The following is a 12211-nucleotide window of genomic DNA, read 5'->3' as shown; positions in this document are numbered from 1 at the left end:
AGTCCCCATAGACCATGGGAAAAGTCCCTCTAAACCAAGGAAAAGTCACTATAGACCATGGGAAAAGTCCCTCTAAACCAAGAAAAAGTCGCTCTAAACCAAGAAAAAGTCGCTCTAATTCTGTCTTTTGAGTCATCCTCACGTGTTCAGACGAGTATTTAGTCACACTTTCACCAGAATTCACTCAGACTCCCACAATGCATTGCAAAGTGGAGGTGCCCTTGATGAAGAAGGAGCCCTCGCATCACGTGACTCTACCTGGGGAGTCTTCGTCCTCACCTCGTAAAAAACGGGACAGCCAGACCTGGTTACCGTGGCGACCGCTGAGACAGGTAATGACAGGGCCGGTTGCCTGTTTCCCTGGCGACCAGGTGAGCCGTCGGCTGATTGGCTGAGAGGAGGAACCGTGGCCTCTAATCCCACGTGACCAGATTACAGGGCAGCAGCAGCTGAGAGAGTTTTATCAGACAGATGATCACAAGGCAGCAGCTGCTCCTGTTAAAGGACGACGCCGCTGTTCAAACCTGTTCTTATTATTTCAGCATTAAAATAAAAGCTGCAAAAAGTACAAATAAGAAATAGAATAATTATATTATATTATTATAAATCACTAGAGGATCGTCCCATTTAATTTACCAAAGAATTACACTTGTACGAATGTATTTATGTTTTATTTTGACATGTTTATTCTACATATAAATCTATTTTAACTTTATTTGTTTATATTTCTAATTTATTTTTCATTATTTATTCATTTATTCTCCTCACGTGTTATGTGTGTTTTTGTTTTTGGTTATTTAAAAAGATTTTATTTTTATTTTTTAATTACCAAAAAAGGAGAGGTTGTGTCTTGCTGGCGATGCGTCACTACATCGTCCGTCTGAAACTGAATCTGGTGACTCAGAGCGTCGATATCTGTCGTTCTCTCAGTGGTTTAGTCAGACGACACACACACACACACACACACACACTCACACACACACACACACACACACACACACACACACACACACACACACACACACACACACACACACACACACACACACACACTGAGGTATTTTCCATCTCAGCAGTTTAATTTTTCTCAGGCTCTGATTCACTGTGGATGTCTCTCATTCTTCATCATTCGCTTTCTTCCTCTTCCTTCAAATCCCTTTTTCCATTTGTTCTCTCTCTCTCTCAGCATCACCAGACAGCCTAAGAATAACCTTCTTAAGGACACTTTGCCTGTTATCACAGCGCCTCTACTGACCTGCTTTGTGCCGAGGAGAAAGCAAACTGCCCGTCGGTCAGAGGTCAGTGACTTCTCTTCATAACCAACAACTCAGTTTACCCCATTGAGCCATTAAGAGGCAGGTTCAGCAGAGGTCCAACGTAAAAGGAGTAACCCAAAACACTAAGTAAGTCACTCTAAACCATGAAAAAGTCACTCTGAACCAAGAGAAAGTCACTCTAATCGCTAAAAAAGTCACTTTACACCAAGAAAAAGTCACTCTAAACGAAGAAAAAGTCACTTTACACCAAGGAAACGTCATTCTAGATGCTAAAAAGTCACTTTGCACCAAGAAAAAGTCATTCTAGATGCTAAAAAGTCACTTTGCACCAGGAAATGTCACTCCAAATGCTAAAAGGTCACTTTGCACCAAGAAAAAGTCATTCTAGATGCTAAAAAGTCACTTTGCACTAAGAAAAAGTCATTCTAGATGCTAAAAAGTCACTTTACACCAAGAAAAAGTCACTGTAGACCATGAAAAAGTCACTAAACACTCAAAAGGTAACTCTGGTACCCTGGTCGGCTGAAGCCCTGCAGAGACAGACTACCATGAGTCTGTTTCAGCTTCAGTGAAGAGTGCTGCATGAGAACAGACTGAGAAACGTCTCTGTGAAGATAAAAGAACATCTACACACACGTTACAGTCTGAACTTGGGTCTAATGATCACAGCCAGAGAGGATCAGCGCTGCTTCTTTCTCTCTGAGCTTCTATAACATCGACTCTGGTGGGACTCGAACCCACAACCTTTGAATCTCTCCTCCTCACTAGAAGTCCAATGCTCCACAGAGCCTCCTGACATGTTTATGTCTGCAAGAGGGCCGGCTGGTAGTTTGTGCCATGTAGCGTTTAGCTTAGCTCGCTGCTCAGTGGGTATAAAAGTACCAGGATCTTCCTCATTGCTGGGCCAATAGAGCCTGGCGTGGTAGCACCGAGCGGGCTAACTTCCTGTTAACCCTATGCTAACTTGAATTTCACAGGATGTGATGCTTTCACAATAAGAGTCTGTGGGAAAAAGTCTGTTTGGTGTGGTTGGAGGTAAAGTCTGTGAAGAGGGAGAGAGAGAGAGAGAGAGGGAGAGAGAGAGAGAGAGAGAGAGGGAGAGAGAGAGAGAGAGAGAGAGAGAGACAGAGACAGAGAGAGAGAGAGAGAGAGAGACAGAGAGAGACAGAGAGAGAGAGAGAGAGAGAGAGAGACAGAGAGAGAGAGAGAGAGAGAGACAGAGAGAGACAGAGAGAGACAGAGAGAGACAGAGAGAGAGAGAGAGAGAGAGAGAGAGTGTGTGTGGGACTGAAATGTGACTGACCTCGAGTCAGAAATTGAAAACAGTTGTGTGTGTTAGTGTGTGTGTTAGTGTGTGTGTGTGTTAGTGTGTGTGTTAGTGTGTGTGTGTGTGTGTTAGTGTGTGTGTGTGTTAGTGTGTGTGTTAGTGTGTGTGTTAGTGTGTGTGTGTGTGTGTGTGTGTGTGTGTGTTGTGTCTCTTTAAAGCCGTTCCCACGGCACCAGATGACCTCTGTCCCTCCGTCCCTCCGTCTCTCTATAAAAGGGTCGTCTGGTGTTTTGGTGACTGAAGAAGGACAGAAAGAAAAAGAGGGAGGAAAATATTTAGAGAGAAGGAAGGAACAGTTTCATATCAGTGGGTCAAACAGTCAGAAAGAAGAAACACACTTTTTACTTTTCACTTTCTTTGTTGCACGTGTCCCAGGAGGTTTGTGTGTTCAGCCTCAGAGGAATGATGCTTGTTCCCAGACGGACGGTCCAGTTTGGCCTCCTCCTCTGAAGGAGACTGAGGGGGGCAGCTCTCATGGTGCCGGAGCCGCAGACGGGACGTTGTTAGCCTAGCTTAGCATAAAGACTGGGAACAGAGGGAAACGGCTAGCCTGGCTTTGTCCAGGACGGCTCGGCTGTCCGACACGGTGTCTCGTTGGATCCAACTGTTTCTTCCTGAACTACAGTCGCTTCCTCCAGCCGACACAATAATACAAACCAGTGACTGACTGTTTACTAATTCTGGGCTTGAAATGATTCATAGGCTATTATTGGAAACTATTGGAACCTGTGAGATCCTTTTTGTTTAACCACAAACAGCCTTTCTATCACCCCATTCAAAGACACCAGACTCCATTGAAAAAAATACTAATTTTATATGGAAGTTGCTGTTCTACTGCTGCCCCCATCAGTTATTTTGTTTGTGTTATTGTGTGTCTTGGATGTTTTGAAGGGTTAGTTCGGCTCCCACACAACATTTGTAACGCACAATAACCTAATTTAATTAACCAGTCGCGAACCAGCAGCTCCTGTGTGCTGTTCTCTAAAATCCCTGTTTTAGTGAATGTAGTCTGGTGTGTGTGCTGTTTGTGGTTAAACCAAAAGGATCTTCCAGGTCTCTCTCTGTAGGGATCCTTTCCATGATGCTGTCACACACTTAGAATAACACTCTGAGCCTGTCAGTGGATCAAACAAGCTCTTCTAGTGGACCTACTGTGATCAGGTGCAGTTGTCCCAAAGGATCACGTTGCAGCCATTGCAGCCCGTTTGGTGTCTGCTGGCTGAGGTGATCTACTGGACCAGTTCCAACACTTTTACTACCTACCAGTCACTCACACACCAGGATGTTCTTGGAGTGATGGAGGCTAAACGCTCTCTCCCAGGTGGAGTCAGTCATGAGGTGACTGGAGACTCTGGTGCAGCTCAGAAAACACACAGCTGACTCACTGAGAGCACGTTTAGGTCCATATCTGGGAAGTGAGCTAATATCACAGTCTTCAGGGTCTAATTTTAGAGTCCTGCGTTTGATTGCAACACCAAGGACGCAGTGTGTGTGTGTGTGTGTGTGTGTGTGTGTGTGTGTGTGTCCAGATGTTTCCTATTGAATGGGTCCATGGAGGCCGACGCTACGACACCAGAAAACACACCATGAAGCTGTCAGGAAAACATGGAGGAGCCACGGGGTGCGAGTGGCGCTCTCCTCCGAGATGGATGGGATTAATTAAAGGAACAGTCTGGTGTTTTCTGGGGATGATTGGGATGAACATCAGCTCCTTCTGTGAGTCCGGCACAGAGAAAAGTCCAGGATGAGCTCAGATTAGCTTAGCATAAAGACCGGGAGCTCCCGTTGTTTGAGTCACGTCTTTATTCTGACGTCTTTATTAAAACCAAACAAGCAGGAAAGAGTTGATTTGTGTGAAAACATGTCAGTCAGCAAAAAGGACATGACGAATAGAAGCATTAAAAATACAATTAACGATAAAACGCAGAGAACATACACAGATTCTATTTACCCTGAGTACATTTTATATACTTCTAAATATTATCTAATATTATTTCTAAATGTTATTTTCGATTTTCTGATGTAGCTGTTGCGTAAATGTGAATTTCCCCTTTGAGGGTTGAATAAAGGTGCATTTTAATCTTAATCTTAATCTTAATAGAAGCAGAGACGACAAAATCAGCAGCTCATCAGACGACATGACGGTCAGGTAACATTCAGAGAAGAAATCAGGTTTTCTGAGGTTTCATGTGGTGAATTTACAGGAAACGTTTTTAAAAAGAGACTCAGAAAAAGAATGATTTCGTTTTTTTTAATAACCAAAATCACAACAACATCAGTCAGACTGCGATGCTTCTGATAATCTGGTGTTTCTGGGCTAAAATCAGAGCGTTTCCTCATAAAATGCTGTTTTTCTTCTGATATTTATACATATTAAGACTGTTTCTGATCAAATGAGAACTGTTGTGATATTATAACACACTGGCTTCCCCTCACTGTGGCTGCATGATGTCACAGTCACACGTGTTATAACAACATCTTCATTTAAAATGACATTAAATTATTCATACATAACAAATGATTCCTTTATTAATAAGAAACTAAAAGAACTCACTATATCGCCTCATGTCATTAAATTATCATTATTAGTTCTATACTTGTCTGGTTGACATGTATAAATAAAGTTATTCTAATGACTCGCTGACACTCTCTGCTGGTCAAAACACAGAACTCAGTTTGTTTTATCTGTATTTTATATAACAAGCAACATTATGTGTTTTTCTGAACTGATCAGAATTCAAAATAAACAGTAGCTCTATTTTTTACAGCTCTCTGCACACACACCAGACTACATTCACTAAAACAGGGATTTTAGCTCACAGGACACAGGAGCTGCTGCTCTGCTGTTCCACGATTGGTTAATATATTTGTGTTATTACTAAAACAACTAACCCTCACTAACCCTTCAAAACATCAAAGTCACACAGTAACACAAACACAGTTACTGAAGGAGGCAGCGGCAGACCAGCAGCTTCCAAGTAAAATAAGCATTTTTTTCAATGGAGTCTGGTGTCTGGAGTCTGGAGATAGACCTGGAAGGCGGTTAAGTCTGATGAATGCCATGACAGGCAAATAATTCACGGTGAGCTGTTGTGTACAAGGTCGAGAGCAAAGCTTCAAGCTTTACTGATTTTAAATATCTGAAAGCACTCAATGAATGCTGCTTCCGAAGGCTGTAGATGTCACTCACATCACAGTATGTGTGAATGATTAAGGTCACTAGAACATTCGTTTACTGATCCATGGCATCATTCGTGTGTCTGTTAGAAGCCTGAAGTCTGAAGTCTGAAGTCTGGGCCCCTGTAGCTGCTAGCTGATGATTCAATCAATCCTAACTGAAACCTTCATCACCTTTGAGCACCAAAGTGTGAAACAGGAGCCTGAAGGTCTGTTAGCTTCTGTTAGCTTTAACCCCTTACTGCCTGACTTTATTTACATTTACATAAAAAAAGAAATGATTTGTGTTTTTGGTTTCAAGCAGATGCTAAATTAATCAGAATCAGAACTCCTTTAATAATCCTCAGGGGGAAATTACTTTAGTTACACACAGCTCCAAAAGAATCAGAATAAACTTCAAACACAAAGTAAAAATATAAATATATAAAAGTATGTTTTGAAAATTATGTATTAAAAATCATTATTACAAATTATTACACAGGTAAATTATTGCACCAGGTGAGTCCAGAGTCTTATAATAATAATAATAATAATAATAATATATAACAACACTCAGACTGAGGAGTTGTATTCCACATAAATTAAGTGGAGATTGTTAATTTGAATATAGAATAGAATATATATGAATATATATATATATCTATATGAGTATGTATGTACATAGCAGATACAGAGGCCCCCTCAGCTGCCACAGTCTCCGGGGGGTGGAGCTACACCACGCCGGTGTGCTTCGTCGTGCTGAGCGACGGCTTCCTGCTGACCCTGATGGCCCCCGTCCCTCCGATGCTGCTCCTCCTCTCGGTGTCTTCCACGGCCGTTGAGCCCAGCGTGGTGCCGAAGGACCTCCTGAGGCCCAGCTGGGCCCGGAAGGCCTTACAGAAGATGAAGTAGATGAGCGGGTCCAGGCAGACGTTCAGGATCGACATCATGACGGTCAGCTCCTTCAGGTAGAAGAACACCTGGCTCGCTGAGCACCGCCCCCCCAGGAAGACGTAGGGGAGGCGGACCAGGTGGTACGGGACGAAGCAAACGCAGAAGACGCTGACCAGCACCAACATGTTTCTGCGGGACTTGGCGAGCTTCTTGGAGCCGGAGGACGCAGGCTGCCTCTGCTGCGCCTGCGCCAGCCTGCGGGAGGTGCCGTGGTAGAAGAAGACCAGCGAGACGAGGACGAAGAAGAAGACGGTGGCGGAGCAGGCGTGGATGATCCTGTAGAGCAGCCGGAGCTGTCGGCTGTGCAGGGCGTCGCAGCTCAGCGTGGTGGGGACCGAGGTCGAGGCCTCCTGGGTGAGCAGCGACAGGCCGACGTAAGTGGTCGTGGTGGCCAAGAGGAAAGCCCAGGTTACCGTGGAGATGATGCGGGCGGCTCGTACCGTCTGCAGGATGTGAGTCCCCATAGGATGGACGATCTTCAGATACCTGGAGGGAGGAGAGGCAGGTGTCAGGACAGGATCTGGGCTGTAAGGTTAGGTTTAACTAATAAAACTGTTTGGTTAGGTTTAACTAATAAAACTACTTGGTTAGGTTTAACTAATAAAACTGCTTGGTTAGGTTTAACTAATAAAACTACTTGGTTAGGTTTAACTAATAAAACTACTTGGTTGGTTTAATTAATAAAACTACTTGGTTGGTTTAACTAATAAAACTACATGGTTGGGTTTAACTGATAAAACTGCTTGGTTAGGTTTAGGAAACGATGATGGTTTGGGTTAAAACGAGCCGACCACCCCTCCTTCGCCTCCTCTTCTTCTTCTTCGCCGTCTTTTACTGCCGTTAAACACAACGTGGCCCTTTGGCGCTGACAGGACAGGTGGAGAAGCCTCCGTAGCCTCCGTCCTGGGGACCGGACCGGGCCGGTATCCCCGGTGTCGGCGACTAAGGACCAAACCAGGACCAAACCAGGACCAACCAGCGGAGGCCTGCTGGTGTTGCGGAGCTGAAGTGGAACCAGGCGTTTCATGTTTCAGTGTGTTAACAAACCACATCCTGATGCTCTTCAAGTATAAAGAGTCACATCCTCCTGCTGTGCAGCAGCTCAGACCTCATCTTTACAATCTGTACAGATCAGTTTCCCACTTCGCTTTGTCTTTTTATCTGTTTCCTGTCCGGCGATCATCAGAAGACTCCGAGGTGTGTTAACCCTTTAATAGCCAGATCTTTACATCTTTACAGGCTGTTTTCTGGAGCTGTACATCAACACAACCCTTATATCCCACATTTTAATACCACGTCCAGACTCATGTGTCCAGACTGACTAAATAAATGGCTAAAAAGAGCAATAAACCATAAAAAGACACAGAAGTGTCACAGCTGTAGGAGGCGCTGTGAACACCTGCCGTCTGGATCGTGATGTTTTTGTTGTGTTTGCTTTACGCTGGATTTCTGCAAACACATTAGTGGGAGGAAGCGACGCTCTGGGACACGTTGAAAGTGTGATATGAAAGTTTGACTGAATTATTGCTCCACCTTATTTGGTTGCAATTCTACCGGCGTTGTGGGAATAAAAGGAGAACTCATACTATCTAATATCCTGAATGCCACGACTACCCCTCGGCCCCCGGGGCGTTTAACCCTCAGAGAATCAACTTCATTTGGCCAAGTTTGTACAATTTGACTCCGGTGCAACTTCTCTCTCTTTATGTACAGTAAAAAGTAGGAAATAAACTAGAACAATAAGAATATGAACAAGAGAAGTACTCATAAATAGCAGTATAAATAGCAGTATATACATTGGAGGTCCAGGATCGGATCACGTGACGTTTTCAAAGCGCCGTAACAGAAAACCTGGGTCACCTGGAGCGCTGCTGTCAACGTCACTGGACAGACCATGTAAAACTGGAGACATGATACTTTTAATTTGATAGTACAAAAATATTGTAAATGTAAAAATGGAGACGTGTGGCCCCGTCGGAAAGATCTCCACCTCTAAAAGAGTGCGCCCAGTCCCTCAGGGGACCGTGATCCCGCCCTACCTGTTGGCGGCGATGTAGCCCATGAACAGGATGCTGGAGTACATGTTCAGGTAGAAGGCGGAGGCGCCAAAGTTGCAGTAGAGCCGGCGGACGGGTGCAGAGCTGCTGGCGTAGTTGACGATCCGGATGGGGAGACAGAGGCTGATCAGGAAGTCGGCGGCCGCCAGGTTCTTCAGGTAGACGGTGACGCTGCTGGACGCCTGCTGCTGCTGAGGAGCTCGGCAGAAGTAAACCTTCAGGGTGAAGCCGTTGAGGAGAAGCCCCACCTGGAGAGGACACGGGGAGGAGAAACTGTTCCAGCGGATCACGGAGGTTCCTCAGACAGACGAAGAGGGTTTGAGACTCACCAGGAACACCAGACTGTAGACCAGCGTGAAGAAGAGGTGGGCCGACGTGTCCACCGGGCGGCACTGAGCCGGATCGCTGACGTTCGTCCGGTTGGATGCTGAGGACCAGTTGAAGGACCAGGTCGCTCCTGCTCCCCCGAGGTCCCTCATGTTTCTGGAGCTTTCTAAGGGAAGAAGAACCCAAACCAACGGTCTTTAAATGTGGCTTTCATTTTGCGCCCCTGTGGACGGAAGCGGTTCAGCCCCTCGGAAACAGAGAATGAAGCTTCAGGGTCCTTAAAGCTGCTTCCTCTCTAGTGTCCAGCAGGGGGCGACTCCACTGGCTCCAAACAGAAGTCTGACTGGATGGAAGTCAATGAGGAAAAGAGGAGACTTCTCTCCTGATTGATCAGCTCAGTGAACAGTTTCTGCTCTCTGTCTCTAGTTTACTGTCTTCTTCAGTTCATGTAGTCAATGATGGTCCATTTAGAGGAAGATACACCAGGAAGAGGGGGGCGGGGCTACCTGCTCACTGACCAATCAGAGGCAGGAAAAAAAACTTGTGTCACTTCTGGCTCCAAGATGACGACGACCATAAAACCACGATGGCGATTTAAAAATGCTAAAAGCCACCAGACTCCATTGAGAAAAACCCTAATTTTACCCGACAGATCACAGGAGTAGCTGCTGATCAGTTTCGTCTGACAGCTGATTGATAATCGATGGGTTTTCCCAAACATTCGATCATGAAACTAACAGAAAAGTCTGATTTCTGTCTCATTTCTTCACCGTTTGAGGTTCAGCTTGTGGTTTGATCATTAGAAAAATAAACATTTCTTAAAAGAGGAAGCTAACAGTCTGCTAGCTCAGGTTTCACCCTCAGCCTGTTTCATAAGCAGCGTCGGCACGGCAGACAGGAACAGGTGGAGGCTGAAAGGGAAGTGACGACCACCTCAGCTGCAGAACATGTACAACAAAGCACACCGCAGGTAGCCTCATTCGATTTAGATTTAAATATTCATCTCTGAATGTCCGCAGCAGAAAACTACACTCCCTATTCTTGTATCTTGTATTCACACACTTCTCCTGGAGCTCGTGTGTCGATGCTGTGTGTGTGTGTCGGCATCAACACACTGTTGTTACATATTTTCGTTTCAAAATGACTCACCGGGACAAAAACTTAGGAAAAGATCCTTTTTGTTCAACCACAAACAGCTGTACTATCGCTCTCCTCAAACACACCAGACTACATTGACAAAAATAGTAATTTTACAAGGGACTTGCTGGTCTGCTGCTTTTGTTTGTTTGTGTCATTGTGTGACTTTGGTGTTTTAAAGGGTTAGTTTTGGATTCAACCAACATTAGTGTAACACACAATAACACAAACACACTGACTGATGGAGGCAGCAGCAGAGCAGCAGCTCCTGTGTCCTGTTCTCTAAAATCCCTGTTTTAGTGAATGTAGTCTGGTGTGTGTGCTGTTTGTGGTTAAACCAAAAGGATCTTCCAGGTCTCTCTCTGTAGGGATCCTTTCCATGATGCTGTCACACACTTAGAATAACACTCTGAGCCTGTCAGTGGATCAAACAAGCTCTTTTAGTGGACCTACTGTGATCAGGTGATCTACTGGACCACACGTTTTTGTTCCTCGCAGTCATTTCAAACCCACGATATGTAAAAAGAGTTTCAGGTTTACAAAAAGTTATGATATATCTGAAGAGACAAAGACACACATAACTCCAGCTTAATATTCAGACATTATAAATAGATAATACATGTTGAAAGAAATACACAACAGATATAAATGAAGCTGAATGTATCTGAAAATGGATCTTTTGTATTTGAAGCTCACATTCAGGTTCTGTGTTAATTTCAGGAAGTTATTTCTTCTGCGTGCAGTACGTGGAGGTGCAGCACAAACAGAACGCTGAGCTGGTGCTTCATTAAAGGACAAAGCTGCAGAGAGCAGACGAACACAGGAGCTGATGCAAACACTCACCTGCTAACGTTTGGAGCCTCCGCAGGTAAACGGCTCACATCAGATGAGGCTTTTTCCGTCCATGACAGATCCTCTGTGATCCTCAGTGATCCTCAGTGATCATCTGTGTGTGAACAGAGTGTGTGAACAGAGTGTGTGACTTCCCTCTGCGCAGTGTGCAGACAAGGAGGAAGAGGAGCTGCTGATGTTGGGTGTCACCAGTGTTCATTTGCAAGTCATTTGCAACACACACACACACACACACACACACACACACACACACACACACACACACACACACACCTTTAAATATGACCGACATTAATTAAGAGGAAGGTCGTTAAAGATCATTAAACTGCTTCTTAAAACTGTCAAACAATAAAATAACTAAAAGCAAAAGGTGTTAAAAAGGAAACATTAATTAAAGGCAAGATTATAAAAATAGTTTCTAATATGTTTATAATAATATATTTTTAGAATATATTTTATAGTGTTTGTCAAGCTTATTTTCTTAAACATATATATTTAATTATATATTATATATGTTTACATGTTTTTAAATATTTTATTTATTTTCTTTATTTAAAGAAAATATTCTATAATTGTTTTTGTGTTTTATTTTTACACATTTCCTATATTCTATATGAATTAATTAAATTATATAAATCTAAACTGTTGTTTTTAACCAAACGCACCGACATCATCACAGGTGCAATAAAGCAGCTGAAAAATGTCAATGAAGTCAAATTATTGGTGCTGAGGATGAAAACACTGCAGAGGAAGAGAAGAAGAAGGCTGATGACTAATTTAGCACCACCTCAGCGTGGGTGGGGGGCTCGACTCAGCTCAACAGTACCTGGTACCAGGAACTGTTACCTGGTGGAGAACCAGAAAGACCGAGTCAAGCCGAGTCGGTGCAGGTGGAAAAGCCCCATAAGGGCCTTTCTCGACACCAAGTTCAGACTCGGCAAGTCTAGATTCAGAAGTCCAGACTCCGGAGGATCATCTCAGCTCTCAATACGTATCTACTCCAGTTATAAAATATACATTTACTAACAGGACATTAAATGTGACGCTGCCTCGTTTTAAACATGTCTTTATAAAAATGACCACAGATTTGAAATTTAAAAACTATAAACTCGCATTAAAAGTCT

The 12211-nt window shown here is 43.9% G+C and overlaps 1 protein-coding gene across 1 annotated transcript; it reads right to left on the bottom strand.

Moving 5' to 3' along the window:
- Nucleotides 1-6491: 6491 nt before the first annotated feature.
- Nucleotides 6492-9250, bottom strand: LOC139200071 (P2Y purinoceptor 14-like). Its single transcript, XM_070829301.1, has 3 exons — nt 9101-9250; nt 8754-9019; nt 6492-7200 (listed from the first exon to the last, which is right to left on the bottom strand). Exons 1-3 carry the CDS (start codon nt 9248-9250, stop codon nt 6492-6494), a joined length of 1125 nt encoding a protein of 374 aa, XP_070685402.1.
- Between the last annotated feature and the right edge of the window lie 2961 nt (nt 9251-12211).

This window comes from Pempheris klunzingeri, chromosome 4 (assembly GCF_042242105.1).
Source record: "Pempheris klunzingeri isolate RE-2024b chromosome 4, fPemKlu1.hap1, whole genome shotgun sequence".
NCBI lineage: Eukaryota > Metazoa > Chordata > Actinopteri > Acropomatiformes > Pempheridae > Pempheris > Pempheris klunzingeri.
Note: the sequence above shows the minus strand (reverse complement) of the source record. Positions and strands in the feature narration are given on the sequence as shown.